Source organism: Trichomycterus rosablanca, chromosome 24 (assembly GCF_030014385.1).
Source record: "Trichomycterus rosablanca isolate fTriRos1 chromosome 24, fTriRos1.hap1, whole genome shotgun sequence".
Classification (NCBI taxonomy): Eukaryota; Metazoa; Chordata; class Actinopteri; order Siluriformes; family Trichomycteridae; genus Trichomycterus; species Trichomycterus rosablanca.
The window spans coordinates 3,715,492-3,738,628 of record NC_086011.1 but is presented as its reverse complement, the minus strand read 5'-3'; the positions used below and the strand labels follow the sequence as shown (position 1 = coordinate 3,738,628).

Here is a 23,137-nt window from a genome sequence, read left to right as displayed (position 1 = left end):
ATTTAACTTGAATTACCCAGCTCTGACTTCTTATTACTTCTCGTTTCTACCCAATTAGCAGTGAGCCCGTGCTACCTCTGTTTTCCTGTCAATCTGGGAATACATGTACAAAGCGTGTTTGCTATGTGTCATGAGGCGTGAATTTGCATGCATGTGCATGTGGAAGCAGGTCCAACATGCCTTCCACACACTCAGCTGTTATGATACCCGGGCTCCAAATAATTCAGCGTGTCTGTGGGGGGGCACGCAGTCCCTTGCCATCCTTTAATAGAGCACAAGCTCTGAAACACCTGAGAGGTGTGTAATGAAGATGCCGGTCCCTGGGGGTTTCTTGTCCTTGTTTTTTTTATTATTATAATTACAAATTTTTGAATGTCTGCATATTTTAGAAGGTCATTTAATGAGGGTGAAAAAAGGGACTAAAATTAGTTTTTCCTGTGAAGAGGGCTGAAAGTATGTAATTTTACTCTATGGTGGTAAAGCCAGATGATTTACTTTGGTTCGTAAACTGTTTATTTAGAATAGACAGAGAATAATGTGGTTTTATAGTTTTATTTAGTTTTTTATGCTGAAGAGAGAACAAACTCTGCTCACAAAAAATAATGAGCACTTAATTAATAAGCTTAATTTCTTTCTTGTTTAGTTGGTTTACGATCTCATGTACACCAAAACAACTGTGTGTCAGTCTGGTCTAAAGTAGTAAATGTAATGAAATCTACTTATTCATACTGTATATCTAGTGGATTTATTTGCTTCCTTGGCTGTGAGTATTTAAATTTTCAGCCAAAAAAGTGACACATCGAGTGCTTTAACAACATTGAATGTTTGAACTCGGCATTAAAGAATAATGTTACAGCTTGCTCATGTTTTGCCGAAGGCCTGATTTGCTTTCTGTGGCAAAAATAAAAGGTGGTGGAAGTACTGAGAGCATCACTTTTCTGTAATGTCAAGCTGCAAAGCATTACAGCGCATCAGTGCTGCATAAATATTTCTGTGCATTTTTAGTCACTGTTCATCACTCACTCTGAAAACACAGAGAAACCTCGATTTTACAAACTAAAAGGAGGGAGCACTGGTCCGTAACATGCAGTTGTCCAAAACTAAGTTTTTTTCCAGGGGTGTGAAAATATACGAAAAACACAGCACTATTATTCAGAGAACAAAGCGAGCCTCCAGGCAAATCAAAGCCTATCACTCATGTAAACAGATAGGCGTGCGAAGGGCTAGACCGGACATTCAGTTTTCCAGATTTTGTCCATTAAATCCGAAACTCGTAAAATGTAAGTGTAATTATATGTAAATAATCTCTATCCTGCACTTCTGTTAAGATGCTCTTGCATTTCATTGGCTCTGTACTTGTACTCTGCACAATGACACTAAAGTTAAATCTAATCTAAACTAATCTAATGTGCTGGTTACAAGTGAAGAACTGTACAGCAGGGCATTGTAATGCATTATTGCTGAGTAGATTTTGCAGCAATAGTAATAGTAACCTTACAGTGTTGCAATTTTACCAAACTACTAACGTGTTGAAAGTACTACCTTTAACATTACAAACTATACCAAAGCTGTTGACCTGTACCTGTATAATTTTCTACACTGTGCTGGGGCCACATGACTGCTGATTGGCTAATTACATGAATAAGCAGGTGTGTGGATGTTCCTTATAAAGTGTGTGTACGTGTGTGTGTGTTCCACTTTATTAGGCACACACGACACGTGTTCATTCATTAAACTAGACAGTGATGTGGCACCTGCACAATGTACAAAATGATCCAGGCACAGATTAAGAGCTTCAGTTAATGGTTATTAAACATGAGAATGGAAAAATATAATCTGTGACTGTTATTAATTAAAACTACTTAGAATCTGGAGGCTATGCAATTATTTTCAGTGACAATATCAGTAACCAATCTAAATTGATGCATGTATATACTATTTGTGTGCAGGGGTGGGGCAAATAAAGAATGTAAATGGAATAACTATGTTAATATATTGTTATTATAAAATAACATTTTGGCTGTTTTGTGTATTCGGAAGTGACACACGATTGTTAATGGGTGTGAGTACTTGTATGTCAGGGCTCAGAGGTGAGTAGGTGAGAAAGTGCTCAGTGTGGCAGCTGCACAGTAAAAGGCTGTGTGTGTGTGTGTGTGTGTGTGTGTGTGCTTGTGTGTGTGTTTTTTTTCTAATGCATTTCAGAAAAAGGCACTCTGTCACCTTCAGTAGATCAGCAGCAGAGTTACCAGGTGCTGTGTGTGTGTGTGTGTGTGTGTGTGTGTAAGATGTTGTGAGTAAACCCACTGGGTGATTTCTTTATTTACCAGCCCCCCTTTTTTTTAACCGAGCATCTTTTCCAGTTTGGTTGGTGACTGTCCAGTGTTAAGTTAACATGACCGGCACTTACCCAGTTGGTATCAGGTTTTACCAGTTGTCGTATGAAACACACTTCTATTTTAATTTTAATTTTTTAATTTTTGAGCAACTTGTTTAAGTTGTTATTTTAAAGTCGTGCAAGCATTAGCCAGTATATATATATTTTTTCATTTCACATCTGCAAAATCTGGAAAATCATTGTCTCTTAACACATTCCGTCGCTGCATCAAGAAATGCAACCATAAAGTGTGAAAAAGAGCCGTACATCAAATCTGTGCAGTAATGCCACTAAGGTTTTTAAGTATAAGTTATTCGAAGCATTGCAATTTCCAGGGCAGTGGTAGCTTAGTGGTTAATATACCAGACAAGTGCTGGCCATTAGCAGAACTGAGATTCACAAGTTTGAGATGTCAACACTGGTGGGTTAGCGGTAGCTGAACCAAACAAGTGCCCACAAATAATGAGTTGATTTAATTGTATTATTTATGTTAGATTTTAGTACAGTGTAGGATTGAAGAACCTGATAATTATTTGCACTTAAACATTAACTCTGCAGTTATTAAGTCCTCTGATCTATTATAATTTTTTGCCACTTTTTTTAAACTTATGCTGTTCTCCAAAATCAAACTACAGGAGGTAATAAATACGCTCAACATCACTACAGGAAAGCCAGTTTCCTTGCAGTTTCATCATGTAGAACCATACGTGAGTGGGTGTCAGAAATGTGCACATGAAGGTGCTTGGGGGGGAAACGCAGAGGGTAGTGCTGGGTTTAATGCCTATCCGTCTGGCTTTAGCCCAGCATGAGTTCTCGTGTGATTATTGACTGGCTTCGGTTTATCTTTCTGCACTGTATTAAATGGTTGTGTGTTGATGTAAGTTAAAAACACTTCGATATGCAAGTTCTGATGAGAAGTCATAATAAATGGTTTAATTTTAGACATGTTGTTGTGTCTGCGTGCTGTTATTCATTAAAGATTTGGATCTTTTTACCGTCACTGTTGACCATCATGTGTAAAAAGACTTCATGCTTGCACAAAATCATGATTTTTAATTAATTTATTCATTTTCCTTTTGCGTTATCATGATTGGAATACACCTCAAGCACTCACATGCATTTACAACTGTCACTGTGCAATAAAGATTATAGTAATAGATCTGTGTAGAGTCTAATGTCAACATTTCTCTGTAAATAGATTTTCTGAATGAAAGCTTTTATTTTTATGACTAAAAAACAATTCACACCAAGTGCTTTTCTCAAGTGTTTTGTAGTGTTGAAGATATGGTAATGCTTCTGAATAATTAAGCTTTTCAATCCACACACATTTGGATTAGTGTTAAGTGTGAATCTACATTTATTGCTGCACATGTTCAACGTTTCATTCTGCATATCATATTGCATTCTAGCTCACCTTAAACTTGACCTTGTTCATGTAAAAGACGTTTAGACTCCATAAAACAACTTGACCTTTGTGTAATTGAATTATAATAAAACAGTATGTTAGCTTAAACTACTTTATAGATTTAGGATCTGTAAAGGACCTTACAGGACCTGTGTGTATCTGTATACTATTTAAAATAAAAACCACAGGCATTATTATTTTATCATCAACATTATCTTGTTATTTTTATAATACTTGCTGAAATAAACCACTGTACATAAAACAAAACAAACCTACACACACTTTTGCACTTCATGTAAAAAAGAATGAGACTTAAGATACAACCATACACTTGAGCATAGTTATATAAAATCGACATAACCCACTTTGACTTGCTTAATACAATACAGTAAGAAATGTTCTTTTTCATATAGAATTATCCTAATTTTCAGTAAAGAAAAACAATAACATGCTCCTTAAACACGGCCCCACTGTATTTGATCAGGTGTTTAGGTGAACTGATGTGTAATTACAGCTGCTTCTGTCGGCTGTATCACCAACACGTTGCATCTGACATGCATCCAGTGTGGATTGACTTTTTAATTTTTAATGCGATATTTGATGCGATGCGGACGCAGGGCTTGCATGATGCATTCTGTGTGAACTGAGGATCAGGATACATTTACATTTTGCCGTTCATCAGAAATTAAACACTGCCTAAACACTGACTCTGTACACACTTATACGCATTATGCATTACTTAGAACCGACACTTTTTCCTTCAGTTTGTATTTCCACTGTTTTAAATCTCTTTTTAAAATGTTTTTGTATTTATATTATAATTTCATTGTCTTGCTTTGTGTGATTTTCCTCTATGAAGCAGAGGTTAACTATGGGATGGTGAAAATATGAGTGCGGATATGTGTGTGTCTCTGTGTTGTCCCATCGCTTAACAAACTTCAGTGCCATGCTCTAACAAGTAAATGGTATACATACTGTACATACATAGTTGTTCATAAAGCTAATAAAAAACATACATATAGACAAATGAATAAAAGATATGTGTACGTATCATTTTACTGGTGACAATTCTCAGGAACTGTACTGGAGAGATGGACTTTTCTATGCATGATATGACCTGATATTACACTCCGTTATGTTGTGTCACAACATGTTACACAGGTTCCTAATATTTAATTATTAATCATGTGTGGATAACTCACCTCAGCTGTTCTTTGTGTTTTTACAGGATTGCCCGCGCCACCTCGGTGCTGCTGTCTGATCCATGTTTCCAGCTTCACTCCATCCAGCACCTGCTTGGAGAAGGAGAAGCAAGCGCCGGACCCGATCACAAACACTTCTCACTACGAGCCTGTGAGTTTAAAGCTATATAATTAACTTACATTTTCTTTGTGTAGTGACATATTTTGTACAATGATTGAATATCATCCAATGTGACATACATCAACATGTATTGAGGTGGTTGAGGGGGTGGAATTACTTTTCTACACTACTGTACATACTGAATTATGCGCTGAGCCACTGAACACATACTGCATTCAATCTCATTTTAAATTTCACCTTGTTCAGCTTTTGCAGTGAGATTGAGATTGTTTAAGAATAGAAAAGATCAGTGGTGGACATCCATCATTTCAATGACACACAGTGTAATAAAAATGCAGTCAGTGAGGAGACAAAGTAATTACCCCCTTTAGCAAAATCAGCCAGTTCCGAAAATAATTAGGGTTAGCAGCAGGGATACATTGATAAATAGCAGTGACGAACAAATTCATAACCACAGAAAGTGATTTTTTATGATCGCTTTGGAGTAAATGGGCTTTTCCTTTACATAGATGAAAAATAGTTTTACATAATAGTGTATTTAATGTATTAATGACCACTAAAGCACTATAAAGCACTATATAGGTCCCAGAACTTGTTTATCACAAGATATGCATGGCATCTCTTTTTGGCCAAGTGTCAGTCAAACAACATAACAACAAAATACCAATGTGACAGCAAACCATACAAAAACATGTTGGTTAACTAGATCTGCTTTGTTCATAATAAATAGAGGACATTGTAAATGCCAAATGATCGGTTTAGTAAAACTGGATTTAATTTAGGAAATGAGAATTGTGTATCAGTACATCTTAAGGACTAGTACTAATTTAATGCACAATTTGCACCAGCGCTTCTATGTACATGAGGGTCTGAGAAGTGACGAAACTGTTGGGGGTGTATGTTACTAAATGTACATTCTTTTTACTAAGGTAGTATGTGTTTGGGACACAGACAGAATATGATGATGTAGAGAACACATTTGTTAAATTGTTTATGTACATATTTTGCCTCTTCATAATCATTTTATACTTTTATGTTTTTATTTATTTGTTGTATTAATTACTACTATCAGGGCCTTAAACAAATAGTTAATATTTCTGTCTCATGCCACTTGTGCTTATAACCAGATAACTGACATCTGAATACCTGTCCAACACTGCAGTGCAGGACCATTAAATGCTGCCAGTCGTACTGCTTCACCTTAAGCTTTAACCACTGATGCGCCGAACTGCATCTTCATAAATTATTCAGTCTAAGTGGATGATGATGCATCTGCACACCTATATAAGACTTGTGGATCAAACAGCTTTAACTCAAGAGGTTAGAATGGCAGAGAGCTCCTTATTTTAGCAGAAGGGACCCCTGGATCAAGCTGTTTGTTTATCTCGAGTGCCACTTCAAACCTTAAATGGCAGCGAGACAATGAAGGGGTGCAATTATCCATTTCTGTGATGGTCCATCTGTTAGGATAAAAATAAAGGTTTAAACTGCAGATGAAAAATATTTGGGAAATGATTGGCATACCCACCAAAATCTCTCTATATATATATTATATATTTATTATATATTATAATATATATTATAATATATATATAATTGCCCCATTTACTTATTTTAAAGAGGTGTTTACTTATTTACTTAAATAAACTGATATATCATTGCAATTAAAATATTCAAGCCCTCTTGTAACAGGTATTATTACTGTAATGTACAGGGGTTGGACAAAATAACTGAAACACCTGGTTTTAGACCACAATAATTTATTAGTATGGTGTAGGGTCTCCTTTTGCGGCCAATACAGCGTCAATTCGTCTTGGAAATGACATATACAAGTCCTGCACAGTGGTCAGAGGGATTTTAAGCCATTCTTCTTGCAGGATAGTGGCCAGGTCACTACGTGATGCTGGTGGAGGAAAACGTTTCCTGACTCGCTTCTCCAAAACACCCCAAAGTGGCTCAATAATATTTAGATCTGGTGACTGTGCAGGCCATGGGAGATGTTCAACTTCACTTTCATGTTCATCAAACCAATCTTTCACCAGTCTTGCTGTGTGTATTGGTGCATTGTCATCCTGATACACGGCACCGCCATTGGATGCACATGGTCCTCCAGAATGGTTCGGTAGTCCTTGGCAGTGACGCGCCCATCTAGCACAAGTATTGGGCCAAGGGAATGCCATGATATGGCAGCCCAAACCATCACTGATCCACCCCCATGCTTCACTCTGGGCATGCAACAGTCTGGGTGGTACGCTTCTTTGGGGCTTCTCCACACCGTAACTCTCCCGGATGTGGGGAAAACAGTAAAGGTGGACTCATCAGAGAACAATAAATGTTTCACATTGTCCACAGCCCAAGATTTGCGCTCCTTGCACCATTGAAACCGACGTTTGGCATCGGCACGAGTGACCAAAGGTTTGGCTATAGCAGCCCGGCCGTGTATATTGACCCTGTAGAGCTCCCGACGGACAGTTCTGGTGGAAACAGGAGAGTTGAGGTGCACATTTAATTCTGCCGTGATTTGGGCAGCCGTGGTTTTATGTTTTTTGGATACAATCCGGGTTAGCACCCGAACATCCCTTTCAGACAGCTTCCTCTTGCGTCCACAGTTAATCCTGTTGGATGTGGTTTGTCCTTCTTGGTGGTATGCTGACATTACCCTGGATACCGTGGCTCTTGATACATTACAAAGACTTGCTGTCTTGGTCACAGATGCGCCAGCAAGACGTGCACCAACAATTTGTCCTCTTTTGAACTCTGGTATGTCACCCATAATGTTGTGTGCATTGCAATATTTTGAGCAAAACTGTGCTCTTACCCTGCTAATTGAACCTTCACACTCTGCTCTTACTGGTGCAATGTGCAATTAATGAAGATTGGCCACCAGACTGGTCCAATTTAGCCATGAAACCTCCCACACTAAAATGACAGGTGTTTCAGTTATTTTGTCCAACCCCTGTATATATAGAATTGAATGAACATCTACAACTAGGAGTCTCAGTAAACAGAGAAAGGATATTAATTGATACATAAAAGCATTTTTTTATATTATTATTATTATTATTATTATTATAAATCAATATCATGTTTAGTTGAAATGAAAAATATGTTTTTTTTTTTGGCAAATATTCATGTGCACTATTATTTACTCCCCAGCTTCAGTAAATAAATAGCTATAAACTCATAAACAAGCTTCATATTTTGACTAGGCTGCTACAAGAAGGTCCTGGGTTCGATTCCCAGGTGGAACGTTCTGGGTCCTTTCTGTGTGGAGTTTGCATGTTCTCCCCGTCTCTGTGTGGGTTTCCTCCGGAAGCTCCGGTTTCCACCCACAGCCCAAAGACGTGCAAGTGAGGTGGAATTGTCCATGACTGTGTTTGACATTAAAACTTGTTAACTGATGAATCTTGTGTAATGAGTAACTACCGTTTCTACCGTGTGTAAAACATGTCATTAAAAATCCTAATAAATATATAAATAAATAAATAAATAAATGGGCTGCTATAATAGATATGTTCATTCGAAGTAAATGAAATGACATTTTTATGAAGAAAAATGCAGTTTTACAGTTCTGGAAAACAATATGCTTAGTTAAGGTTGAAGACTTGCCTAAAATAAATAGTGGCATTATTGTCAGTGTTCACATTTCCATTTGCATTCCTGAGTCTTGGGCTAAAGTCAGCGTAAAAAAAATAATCATCTGGTTTCATTAAATGGACCACTGCTCTGCAGCGAGTGTCTCTGAGCTGCAGGTAATAAAACCGTGCAGAGAAGACGGAGCTTTGTACAGATTATCAAAGCAAACACGGGCCAGATCTTTCCAGTTTAATGAACACAGGTTCATTCACATTTCCTTGTTCACTTCTCAGAAACAGAATATCTGAATGGAAGCACAGCCGGTGTCACGATTCATCAGAAGTCAGAACACAAGTTATTATTCCACCTTAATGTACCTCACCGAAAGTCCTGTAGAGCCCGGCCTCTTACCGAACCAGCTAGACAAAGAAAAGCCTCTGGCTCCCTTGTTCCCATGGGGACCGCAGGGTCGCTATGGACACCGTGGCCAGTTGCCATTCACTTCCTCCTTTGTGCCCTCCCCGCTCCGTCCTCCTCCCCGCCGTCCCACCCTGTGTTTGGTTTGTTGAGCATCCAGGCCAACACCTAACGTCAGGGGTTTAACTGAACCGGACTTGTTTATCTTTTAATACTTTTCTGTTTTTTTTCTGTTCTTTTTATTTTGCATATCACTTTATGCACATACCTCAGTAACAGACCTCACCGTTACCATAACAGCTTACACATTTTAACATTGTATTTAAAAAATAAACAAAACATTTACTGAAATGTTTGTAAACCCTAAAAATTACTTAGTTTTCTACATTATTTATAAAATTTGTATTATTTTAAATTTGTTACATTCTAGTCATAATTATAGAAAATCAGTGTCATGGAAAAATATGGTGAGATGATAAAGATTATAGTTGACTGGATTGCAGAATTGATTGGCACGATCGTGGGTTCCTCCAGCAGTGTCTCTGGACAAGAACCCAGAACAGATGCTATAGCTATCTCTTTATACTGCTCTGGTCACATGACATTGGGTGTTGGACCCATTGGGTGTTACCCCCTAAAGGCTTTCCAACTGCAAAATCTGCTTTTCTCAGAGAGGCATTGTTCTTGTAAACCATACTCAAAATAATAAATCTAAATTAATTATTAATTATTAGAAAATGTTAAATGTCAGTCCACCAGATCGACTGTCTACAGATGGAGGAATTCAGTACTGTCGCTGTTCTTTGGAGTGAACAACATCCAATGATCTCACCAAGTAAACAATGTGCAATTCTAAAAGAGAGGAATGAATGTGGGAAGTGCAAATCAGAAATATAAATCATTAGCAGAATTTGCAGTTTTTATTTATTAGGATTTTAACGTCATGTTTTACACACTTTGGTTACATTCATGACAGGAACGGTAGTTACTGGTTACACAAGATCAGTTCAAGTTTTTAATATCAAACACAGTCATGGACAATTTTGCATCTCAAATTCACGACTGTGGGAGGAAACCGGAGCTCCCGGAGGAAACCCACACAGACACGGGGAGAACATGCAAACTCCACCTAGGAATCGAACCCAGGACCTTCTTGCTATGAGGTGACAGTGCTACCCACAGAGCCATCGTGCCACCCTTGAATTTGCAGTAAAAATGCAGTTTCACTTTAACAACTGTGATTTTTGGGATTCCTTGTATGGATCTCTTTAGGTTGCCAGGTTGAACTCTCATAGCAGTGCTGAGAATATTTCACCAACCAAATAACATCTGGTCACTGGGGGTCCTATGGGGCTCCGTTTTGATTCATAAATGTGTTGCAAGGAGGTAAAGAAATGTAGAGAGCAACAGATGGGCTACAGTCAGTTATTGTAGGTTAATCTGTATGCTATGTGTAGCTTATAAAATAATCAGTTGATGTACACACATGACAGGTGTACAGAATGTATTAATAATAATTATAAACATGTTTAGAGAATTGTAATTCTTTGTCTCGTGTTTCAAAATAATACTTTTCATATTTATAAATACAGTATTAAGTATTTTTGCGGCTGCAGAAAGCCAAACCCATTCAGCCTGGCTGTGTCTTGTTTCTTTGGTGTTCAGCCAATTACCAATCAGAGATCAGAGCGAATGAAAGTCTTTTATTGGTCGTGTTCACCCAGCATGGCTGTTGTAGGTTATTACTTTAATGAATCATTTTAAAGGAAGCAGCTTCCTGCTAAAATCAGGAACATGCCACCTGCCTCTGAAAAGTGATTATGTGATATGGCCTGGCAAAGCATTATGGGTTATCTCGGGCAGTTTGTTTTGTTCCAAAGGGGAACAGTTACTCTTTAAATGCACTAAGCAGCCTCTGAAATGACATTCAGTTAAGATTAGCAGTTTGCATACACTTATAGGGACGTTTGTTACGGCAGCTGACTTGACTTTTTCACTGTGACCCAGATATTCCTGATGTGGTTGAGATCAGGACCTTCGGACAGCCATTCAGTTTTCAAGTTTTTGGTGATCATTATAAATCCCCGTTATACACATTTTGTATTTTAATGCATTTCCAAAATTAACATGAAGACTCATATAGACTGCTTTACGGTCCAAAACATTTTAGACGTTGAATAAAAGAATTTAAACTCCAGCGTTCGAGTCTCAGCAGTGCTACCATCCTAACCGGGCATTCATCAGAGATGGAGATGAACAATCAGATTTGGTTTCTCTGCTTTGCCGCTGCAAGAACGACTCCTGTTGTTTGATAAATGTGCCGGCACAAGTAGTGAATGAACACATAGGGCATGATGTGACTCAGTACAACTTTATATATCTCGGAGGGGGCGACTGCTAGTCTTCAACATCTTGGACATTTTGACTAAGTGATTGCTAACTGAACTGCCGTAGGTTTGCTAGGATGCCTCAGAGTGCAAATTAACCAGTAAATGTGAGGCACTTGAATGCGACACGAATGAAAAATGTAAAGCACTAAACACAAACCATAAAGTTTGAATTTCACAGCAAATTGCATATTACACAGAAAAAAGGCTCATTTTAGGGACGTGACATGATTTTCATGGCCGTGAATTAGGTAGGGCCTTAGAAATGATAGATTGGGAGAAAAAGAACTAATAATAATTTTCACGAGCATTTAGTTTTTATTTTGTTAGCAAAGCACTGTTGGCTGTTGTCAAAGATGCTTTTTACACGAGAAATGACCAATTATTCCTTATTAGACTTAATCGTACTAGTCCAAATGATTCTTAACTCAGTGTGGAATAGTATATATCGACTAATTCGAGATGCTCTGACCCACTGCCAGCACATCTATTTCTTCAGAACATTATAGTAAGCTGGTCATGCACTGACAGACAGATCCCTTCCTGCTGACATCTCGCCCATCCGAGCGCTGTTAGAGCGATAATGCACTTATTATGTGGTTTGGAATTTAGCAGTCTTGCTGTCTTCCCTCTCTGTCATCGAGAGAGCTGCCGCTGTTTCACTCATCAGGAGAAAATGCATTGTGGGAGCGGCGATGATTGGCAGTGTCAGGGCCAATTTAGGTGCTGCAAGCTAGACAGGCATGAAATTGCAATCGGGGAATGAGGGTTGGCATGCATCTCCCTGCCACACCCAGTAATCATCAGGCTAATATCAGTGTCCAAATGTATTTGGGTTCAGTCTGGTCAAAGGATGGGCTGAGGATACTGATGGATGGAGTAACGACGTAAACGCGGCCCGTGAAAGACTTTTTCCATTTTGATGTTTTTTGTCTGCTCTGACGATCAGATGATGATTTATTTGGGAAATGGAAACAGACAAGTATTTAGCTTCATATTTAGCCTCATTTTTCTTCTTCTTAAAGTCATTCATATACACTATATGGCCAAAAGTATATGGACACCCCTTTTAATGATTGACTTCAGGTGTTTTAGCCAATTGTATTATTTAAATGAATAAAATAAATGATATGCCTCGATCTTTGTGGCACTGGTTGAAAAATGCTTGCTCCTGTTTTACCCCGACTGTCTCCCTGTTTACAAAGCATGCTCCGTTAATACATGCTGGCCTGCACAGTGCCCGACCTTAATCCCACAAACACCTTTTGGATAAATTGGAACACAGCCTTGGTTACTCAGTATTGATTTTAATAACACGCATTTCATAATAAAAGGAGCTTTTTAATCTGCTCTCTGGTTTATTTGTTTGTTCAGTTCATTTCATTTTAACACTTTGGAAATAGTTTTGAATTTTCTCAGTGATCTCAGTGATGCCCTGTGGAACATTCAGGTGTTCTGCAAAAGTGAGACAAGAGAGCAGTGGTTTTTCTTATGGGGTTGAACTATTTCTCACATTTTCCAGTGTTTTTTGCATAGACTTCAGCAAGTGCTGGAGATTTTTACAGATAATTTGATAATTGGTTACCCTTTGGCTCACCCTTTTTCACTCTTTTTATCCACTTCAGACCTGAACATGATGTTCTTGACAAGACACCCACTTCTAGGTTGGACAATTTGTTAAACGCCAGTTTTTAAATACATTTGCCGACTGTTTCAGCTACTTAAATCTCTTCAGTTTTAGTACAAGGTTAAAACATAAGACTGGTGTTGCACAAAGTATGAAACATTATAAAATTCTTTAATATTATACTACATTGAGGAAGTCTTTATTACACTGTACTTAATATATATATATATTCAGATGGTGAGTACCAAACAAAAATGTGCCCTTTGTAAGGCATTGCAAAATTTAGGCAAGGGAAGGTGTCTGTAATCATTGACCTTCAAAGAAACTGCAAAGTCAACTTGCTTCCAATTAGTTGTCTATGTAATATGTGCATCATTTCTACATTTTCTCTATAGATGCAGACTACATCAGTACAGAAGGTGGAAAAGTGTCTGTAATCACTGACCTTTAAAGATCAACTTGCTTTCAGTGAATTGTCTGTGTAATATGTGAACAATTTCTACATTTTTTCCCTATAGATGCAGACTACATCAGTACAGAAGAGTCTCAGAAGGTTGAAAAGATGCTGGCCTTCCTGACTGAGGAGTCCAAACAGGCTGCAGCCACAACAGCAGTGAGTACACATATGTAAACGTGTACCTAAATCATGCTTCCATACATTCAAATGAGTATCTGATACAGTTCTTCAGTTCCAGTTGTGCGATAGGACACATCGGTCAATGACTGTTGTCCATTGTGGTTGATTAGACATAACGACCACAGCCTGCCCTAGCCACAAGATCATGGCCAAGCCGAATCAATTGTACCTGTCATCTGCCTGAAGCTGCCTTGTTTGCTTCACAAGCTTTTTTATGGGCCTGGGTTGCTGGGTCAGCACCTAACCGTCCACCTTTCACATCTGGACTTCGATCAGCATTGGGATAGTCACGTCAAGTCAGATTTATTTGTATAGTGATTTTTACAGTAGACATTGTCTCAAAGCAACTTTACAGAATCTACAGGGTGGCATGATGGCTAAGTGGGTAGCACTGTCACCTCACAGCAAGAAATGATAACGTGGACCATTGTTGCTGAGAAGCCGAATACAGCCTCTACATTTTGTCCTTGTTTTGCCTCTTTAAAACTGAACTGTTAGCTTGGCCTGGAAAAGGTTTCCTAAATTAATTTGGTATTTTGACATCTGATCGTCTAGGCTTAGAGCGATTACATTTTAGCCGATAAAACCAGTAAAACCAGTAATAATAACAAAGTACAGTCTAAAGTAAATGTACTTTAATAGAAACGTGGTCAATCATGTTCATTTTTTCTCTTCTAGTTGTGTTTTATAACCTGTGTGTAAATAATTGAGCAGCAGAGCAGGTCTTATCTGTTATAATGCACCATCAAGGCTTTAGTAAAAGCAATGAGAGTGTTTTTGAGGCCGGATTACAGGATGGCAGGGGGATCTTGTGGCTTGCTTTAGTGTTCTCCACTTTGGGGCGTATACATGAAGCACCCATAGCTTCAGAAAGAATACCGCATAGTTGCACTGCAGAAATCAGAGCCGTCTGCAGTGTGAAATACGAGCTTCGGTGCCTTCCCTTGCTAAGCTTGTAAAAGCAAAATCAGATTTTAGTGCTCTAATAGTGGCTGTGCTTCTGCCAGAGCCATCTCTCATTTAGAAATTAAACTGGACTGTAATGTAGCTGACCTGTGGTGATGGATGCATGTTGGCATGTGAAGTTTACAGATGCTGTTAGTACTGATGTCTGGTCAATGTTAAACAAAAGTCTTTGTTGTTTTTCAGTGGATAAACAGAATGACCATAATATACGATTTGGAAAATGTATATATATATATATATGTATATGTATATATATATATATACACACAGAACTTTTTTCTTATTTTGTTTCTAACAGTTACCAAACATTTTTTTTACCAAGCAGCTTACTTTGTTGGTGTCAGTAATACAAGTGAGATAAATAAGCTTTGAATGAATTAATTAACATACATTTATGAAATGTTAATTGAAATGTTAAATGTTAATTTTCACCAGCGTACTGTATTATTACTGTGCTGTTAGATTTAATTTGCATTGTATTGTCAGGGAGTGTGCGAAAGTGATAGTGACTGAGTGAGTATAAATAAGTGATTGAGTATGAATGAATAAGTGAGTGAGTATAAATAAGTGAGTATGAATAAGTGAGTGAGTATGAGTAAGTGAGTGAGTGTGCAGTAGTGATATAGTTTGAGTGAGTAATTAGTATGAGTATAATGAGTATGAATGAATGAGTGATCAAGTATATATGAGTGAATGTGCAGTAGTGATACAGTTTGAGTAAGTATATGAATGAGTGAGTGCAGTAATGAGTGAGTATAAATGAGTGAGTCCAGTAGTGAGTATGAATAAGTAGTGTGCAGTAGTAATATAGTCTGAGTGAGTGATAAGTATGAGTATAATGAGTATGAATGAGTGAGTGATTAGTATAAGTATAATGAGTATGAATGAGTGAGTGATTAGTATGAGTATAATGAGTATGAGTGAGTGATTAGTATGAGTATAATGAGTATGAGTGAGTGATTAGTATGAGTATAATGAGTATGAATGAGTGATTAGTATGAGTATAATGAGTATGAGTGAGTGATTAGTATGAGTATAATGAGTATGAATGAGTGATTAGTATGAGTATAATGAGTATGAGTGAGTGATTAGTATGAGTATAATGAGTATGAATGAGTGAGTTATTATACATGAATTAGCGAGTGTGCAGTAGCAAAATAGTTTGAGAGAGATGAATGAGTGATTGAGTAAAATGAGTGAGTGAGTGTGCAGTAGTGATATAGTTTAAGTAAGGGATTAGTATGATGAGTATGAATGAGTATGAATGAGTGAGTGAGTATGAATGAGTGAGTATGAATGAGTGAGTATGAATGAGTAAGTGTGCAGTAGTGATACAGTTTGAGTGAGTGATTAGTATAAGTATTATGAGTATGAATGAATGAATGAGTGAGTGAGTGTGCAGTTGTAATACAGTGTAGGTGAATGATTAGTATGAGTAGGATAAGTATAAATGAGTGAGTGTGCAGTAGTGATACAGTTTGAGTGAGTGAGTGAGTGATTAGTATAAGTATCATGAGTATGAATGAATGATTGAGTGAGTGAGTAGTGAACGAGTGAGTGTTTTTGTACACACGATGCTCTTGTAGGTTTTTCCACTCTCTCTGACATTTGTTTACATGCCTTTGCCAAGAACAACAGGCCTCTGATGCCCAGGCAACCAGGCGTGCTGCATGTCTTTTGTACTGTTGACTCTGTCAGTTTGTGTGTGTGTGCGTATGTGTGTGCCTGTGGGCGCGTGTGTGTGGTGTATGCCTGTGTGAGTGCTTATGTGTGTGGGTGTGTGTGTGTGTGCATATGTGTGTGCCTGCAGGTATACCTGCATGTGTGTGTGTGTGTGTGTGTGTTTGTGAGGCATTGATGATGCACCAGTAATAATTCTAACCTTGCCAATGATGCACTATATGATCAAAAGTATGTGGACACCCCTAATTATTGACTTTAGGTGTTTTGGTTACACCCATTGCTATCAGGTGTATGTAAATTTAAATTTGACCCTTCCAACTTCATGGCAAAGTTTGGGGAAGGTCCTAAAGATCTCTCTAAAGGTCTATGATGTCTCCGTCCAATATGCTGTCATTTTATTTCGAGAAGAATTCGTCTGATAGCTCATCATTGAGGAGTGGCATTTGAAAGCAGTGCTTTGAACTCAGGTTCTGGAAAACGCCGTGCCCAATTACCTGCCGTTTTGTTCCCGGTACTTCAGGCGTCAAGCAGAGCTGCAATTATCCTCCACACAACAAGAGTTCTTCCTCACTGCTAAGCTTCAGCAGAGTTGAAAGTGACTCAGGATTGGCATTTCTTCACATCACAGTGACCCTGAAATATAATAGAGGTCTTTGGTTGAAAAGCATTGTAGGCCAGATTTTATTCAACAACTTGAATAAAAAATTGAGTGTGGAATGGCTTTAAGGTAGTCTTTAAAATCACGTGTAGCAGAAGGTGCTCTCAGCTCATGACTCACAAGAATCCTTCGTTTCTTTGAGGATTGGAAGCTGTCCAGGCGGCAAACCAACCCCAAACAATGATGCTCCATCCACTATGCTTTAAAGTTAGGGTTAAGATCTGAAGCTCTGTCTAGTTCTGCTAAAATGGCTCTCATCTATTCAAGGCAGTGCAAATCACACTGGTGGTCTTTTAATTTTAATGTATTTTAGCAATGGCTTAAATAATTTGAAGTGATTTTATCTTCATGTTTTTGACTGTTTGTGTATCTCTACTGACACATTCAAGGATCAACAAAATAGTGAAAATCTCTGCGTATGGGACCTCATCATTTGCTCAGCGTTCTCAGTACCATCAGCTTGTTTTAAAATACCACTTTGCTGCAGTGGCTGTGGCACATCGTGGTAAAGGTCACTTGTCAGTTGAGTTTAGATCCGAGATCCGATGTTCCTCCTAAGGAATAAAATCACTAAGCACCAGGATGGTCCCTCAGATGGACATGTCTCGACTGCTGGACTCTACTCAAATTGAAATGGGATTATGGGCTGTAGGCAGCTTACAGCTAAAATAACAGCTCAAATAATAAAGCAGGAAAGCAAGAAGAAAGTCTAAGTCAAGATAAATAAATAAAAAACGGAGAAAGAAAAGGATAAAACAGTCAAAATGACTCCACATAGGCTGAATATCTCATTTCTGAATAGGCAAATTTCTGTTTTAATAACTATTGAACTTTTATGGTGCTGTTGGTGATGAGGGATAAGCACAAGATTAAAATAAAATTAAAGTAAATAATGAAGAAACAAAAGAGGGGGAAATGGCAGGAAGGTAGAAATAAATGAAAAATGTAAAACAGATAAAGTAAGGAACAAAAAGGAAAAGTTTTTAAAACCTTGGAACTTATTGAGCTGATTGGAAGGGAATGAGAAAAGAAATTATTCAAATGAATAGAAAAATAAGAAAAGTGGGAAAGAAGAGTGAGTACCACCAACGTACATTAGTAAAGTTAAAATGTATTTTTACTTTGTTACACTATGTGTGTAAGTGTGCATGCTATAATAGTACACTTTGTCAAATTAAAAGCTAATAAACAGCTTATAATATATATTAGAGGTGATCAGTGTTTCTGGTAATGTTCTGCTTGAACTTATTAAATTATATGGCGCACCTATATGAAATCTGCACTGATTCAGATGGAGCTTATTCTTGCCAAATCCGTGTACCCCATCAAGTCTCCAGAATATCGAATCCTTGTTGTTCTCACTTTGAATGACAGGTTGTTGTCGATGTACCCTTCATTGAGGAGTTCACCTTCTCCCTCGTCTCATTACTGACGCTGATGTGTCTCATAACTCTGCTGTCATCATCTGTTCTGCTTGATGACACTGCTGTGGGTGAACGAGGTTGCCGTGAATTGTTAATACAGCCAACAGACGCCTGCTGTTTGAAATAAAACCAGAGGAAGTGCTGTAGCCAGGAGCAAACACAGGAATGATGTTTTAAATTGCCAAACTGGTGTAGATGTCATATGGGGTTACTAATTAGTTATGTAAATGGGTTTTTAATAACTTGCTAGCAAAGTAACAAAATACAGAGGAAGAACGAAGTCGATTGACTGTAAAAACACGTCTAGTCAACAGTGGTTCCTTTTCCTAAATTTTGTAGTGGTATTTGTTTTTAAAGAAAAGCTGGTTGGCCATGAAAGAAAAAAAAAATTAAATGGATTAAATAAATAATACTATGTTTATTAAGCTTTATTGCTACTTAAAATAAAGAAAATATTGAAGAAATTAAAAATAATGTAAATAAATTATTGAATGACACAATAAAGGGAAAGGTTAAATAAATGAAGAAAGCTGGTTGAGTGGAATGATCATTAGAATAATTAAAGGACAATTACATTAAGGAGTAAATTATTTAGGAATAAAGTAAAACAAATAAAGATATAGGAAAATAAACTGAGTTAAAATAAATACAATGACAACTTAATAGATAAAATAAAGGAAACCTTGTAGAATTAGTTTTATTAAAATATGACTGCATTAAAGAAATAAGGAAGAAGTGCCGGACAGATGGACAGACATCTCACTTACTAGTTACTAGTGCTAACTGCGACCACCTAGTCAGATAATTCTTACTGTACATATTGTGTTTAATGGCAGGAAGGCTTACGGTCATTTGGAAAGAAATCACCACTGCACCAAAGCAATTCCTCAAGTGCTGCTGTGTTGTCATGCCTTCTCAGCAAATTTGCCCCGACTGGAAAGGAATAAATCCCAGAATGATGGGCTGTTGCAGTGCACCTTAAGCCCTGAGTCACATCTCCCAGTGCCGTAATAAATCATTCTAAAATCCATTCAGAACCATTTTTTCATACCTGATATAAAGTGTGTGTGCTGCTAAGAGGCTGTGATAAAGCACATGCATTGGACATTTTTTGTTTTCTTGGATGTCTATTACAGTAAATTTGATTTGGTCTATAGTGATGATGTGGCTGACATGTAACATGTTAGCTATAATACCATAACATTTGTATTTTTTTGCTTTGTGTATATAATTAAAGACTTCCTTTTTAGCTAGTAAATGTAGCTATTTAGCTTGGCACAGTAGAACGGGTCGTATTGAAGATTTCACCTGCCTAATCTTCTGCTTTTCTAAAGTGAAAATGTCTAGAATCAACACCAGCGCAGTCTCAGCTGCAGGACTAACTCTGGGGTTCTGAACTGTCTTTAAAAGCAGAAGAACTGCTCATTTCAAATGTTATATATTAGGTTTTCATTGTAAGATTCAAGAGTTTCAACAGCAGTTACACTGTACAGTAAAATTCCTACTTTGCTTGTTCTCTGAACCTGAATAGTAAGTATGTACATATATAAAACAAGATTAAACTAACGTAATCAGCTAAGGCAGCAATAAAACACAAGAAACTAGGACAAACTAAAACTAATCATTAAAACAAAACTAAACTTAATTACTAAAACTAACTGTTGCCAAGCAGCTAAACACAAGCCTAAGACTACCATGTGCAAAACCTGATGTCTGCTGGAATGTCAGCATTGTCCCCTACATGTCCCCTAAAGTGTCTGCCTGACCAGTCTGTTTTGGATGAATGTTGGGGGAAGGCCACAATGGCACTATAAGTCTGGATGGAGGAGATATAATGGTCTGGGGAGGGTGCTTTGTGCTGCATGTACACCACAAAATCTAATAGAAAGCCTTTCAGAAAATGTAGAAGCTGTAAAGAAGTACAGACTCCACATGAATGCTGATAGTTTGGAAATCATTTGTTGTTGTTTGAATCTAATGATGGTTGTCCACATGTTAGAGTCTCAGGTTGAGCGGTCCAGGTCCTTTCTGTGTGCAGTTTGCATGTTCTTGCTGTGTCCATGTCAAAATTGTCCATGACTGTGTTTCAAATTAAAAGAAAACTTGAACTAATTAATTGTGTGTAACCAATAATTACCTGTCCTGTCATAAATGTAATCAAAGTGTGTAAACATGATGGCAAAATCCTAATGAATAATAATAATAATAAAATACATGATGTACAGCATACAGTATCATGTGTGTAAGTGTGTAAGTCAACAAGCTCAGTCCACTGCTTTTGTAATTTTGCGATGGCACAGACGGAAAAAGCAGCAATGAAAAACTAAGCAGAGAAAAATTATGTGACTTGACTCGTCCTTGAGCTGACGGCGAAAGCTTTATTTTTAGATGCTCGGTCCTGCGATTTGTCAGCACTTTGACGCTGCCGCCAGTCAACTTTGTTTACCCTCAAAGTTTGTTTGATAAAATCAATCAAGCACATGCCCAGTTTTCCCCAGCCGCAGCATTAGTCAGTGTAATCTCTGTGACGAATGAGTTCACTTTTCTCAGCCCTATCACTTTCTATCAATCAATCAGGTTGGCAGCTGATGTCTTGATGAGACCCTGTGACTGTGGGTACCAGGTGGGGATTGGCAGGCAATACTGACACTGACACTGCTCACTTCTTTGAAGGGATCTATCAGTCAGCTTAGTGATATTTGTACCTGACATTACGGTACATACAGTGCTTTGGGGGTTTGATATTTTTAAGGTTTCTCATGATAGAGAGGTCTCAACATAAAGTACTCATACAAAATGTTCTCAGGTGATGTCAGGTTACTAAAATACACAGCAGGGACTTCGCTAGAACTAGGTAAGACCTTTTAGTTCATTCTTTGAGGCAATTTCACATGTTTGTTATGAATTTTACTGTTTGAGATGCCTGTACTGTATGTAAAATGGCTTTCTGGGGCTTTCTGATCACTGTGGGGTTATTCAGAGTTGAGGTACATATGATTTTTACTGAAAGTAGGGATGGATTTTTGTATTTAGACTGAAGGTGTATTTCATAATGTAAACCATGTTTGGACTGTTGTGGCTTTTCTGTTATTTGATGAACACAATATGATTTTGGTTGTTGGTTTAAGTTTAATACCTGATAAAACCATGGTCATTTGCAAAGTAGTAATAATGAAATAGTAATAATGATTATCAAGAAAGTAAAAAATATATAGGTTTTGGCTGATAGCCCCTCACAAGTTTGAAGCATATGTGGTGGGCTAGCATAATATAGCTGCTGTAATTACCTAAGCACCATAAAACTACGGTTAGGGATTATTTTGTGACAAAAACAACAAATTTTTATTAACCCCTCTTGACAAGTATTTCATTTTCTACCTGTTACAATTGTTCAAGCCGTTCCAGTGGTGCAGCGGCCTATTACACTTCCTCACCACTGCTGAGATCAAGTTCGATTCTCACTGGTGCTATCGGCCAGCCATCAAGGAACTTATAGAGAGTAAAGGACTTTCACAGAGGGCTTGTGTTTCGTCCATCATAAGCTGGCTACCACACACGAAACCTAATCAGTCCCTTTAGAACCAGTTTGACTTTGAGACTAGAAGGGCATATGGAAGAACAGATATGACTGAGAAAGGCCCAATCACAGAGAGGATTCTGCCAAACTGCTTTTATTTCTAAATGATAGTAAGTGAACAGATTTTAAAAATACCTGCCATACAGAGAACTATATGAGTGAGAAAGTTGGTGGACAAATAAATAAGTTTTGCATTTATGGCATTTAGCAGGTGCTTCTATTTAAAGCGACTTAACATTTATGGCTGATTACAATTCAACACCAAAAGTGGCAACTTGGTGGAGATGGGGATTGAACCGGCAGCCTTCTGAATACTAGTCAAATACCATAACTGATAAGCTACCTCTGCTCTTAAAGTTTAGAAATATTAAAGTTACACTCTACACATGCTTCATATAAATGTACTGGTAAAAATAGCCAGACATAAAATATTATTAAAGTACATTTTTAATCTCTACAGTTAGAGATTAACTCGGTTTTGCCACCGGTCGGCTGGGCGCCATCTAGCAGGCATAATTGGCAGTGCCTACAGCAGATACGTCCCTCCTAAGCGGGATGATCGAACAATTTGGGGGGGGGGGGTTGTCTTCAAACGCTGTGTAAGGACCCTGATTGGCAGATAAGAAAGGCGCCTGTGCAAAATGCATGTGTGAAAAAGGGTTCCGCTAAGGGCTGCATGCGGGTCGGAGGAGGCGTGAGGAGCAATATACCCACCTCGACTGCAATCAGGGAAAATGCATAAATAAAATAGAAATAAATAAATAAAATATCGAGAAATTACAAACTTATTTATTAACATTAGTGTTTGTGTGGTGCTTTACTACTTACAGCTGAAGTTAAAAGCGTACTTACACTTGTATGGAAGATACACTATTATGCCCAAAAGTATGTGGACACCCTTTTATACAATAATGTAATTTAAAAGGAATATGTCAAGTACAAAAATACATTCTTCTTCACTTTATTTAATTGGTTTGGCAGAATCAGACTAGAAGAGAACTTGGACTTTTATAAATCTAATTTATTTCCTGTGGCTTAGTGAGATTTTTTTTTTCCATACAGAATAGTTCTGCCAAAATCTTC

At 37.7% G+C, this 23,137-nt stretch overlaps 1 protein-coding gene across 1 annotated transcript in view; it reads left to right on the top strand.

The window, feature by feature from the left end:
- Nucleotides 1–23,137, top strand: part of LOC134302075 (E3 ubiquitin-protein ligase RNF123) — a 102,771-nt gene that overhangs the window by 70,831 nt on the left and 8,803 nt on the right. The window contains exons 36-37 of the mRNA XM_062987098.1: nucleotides 5,008–5,132; nucleotides 13,628–13,722. Coding sequence (XP_062843168.1) covers nucleotides 5,008–5,132; nucleotides 13,628–13,722 — 220 coding nt within the window. The remainder of the gene's footprint in view (nucleotides 1–5,007; nucleotides 5,133–13,627; nucleotides 13,723–23,137) is intronic.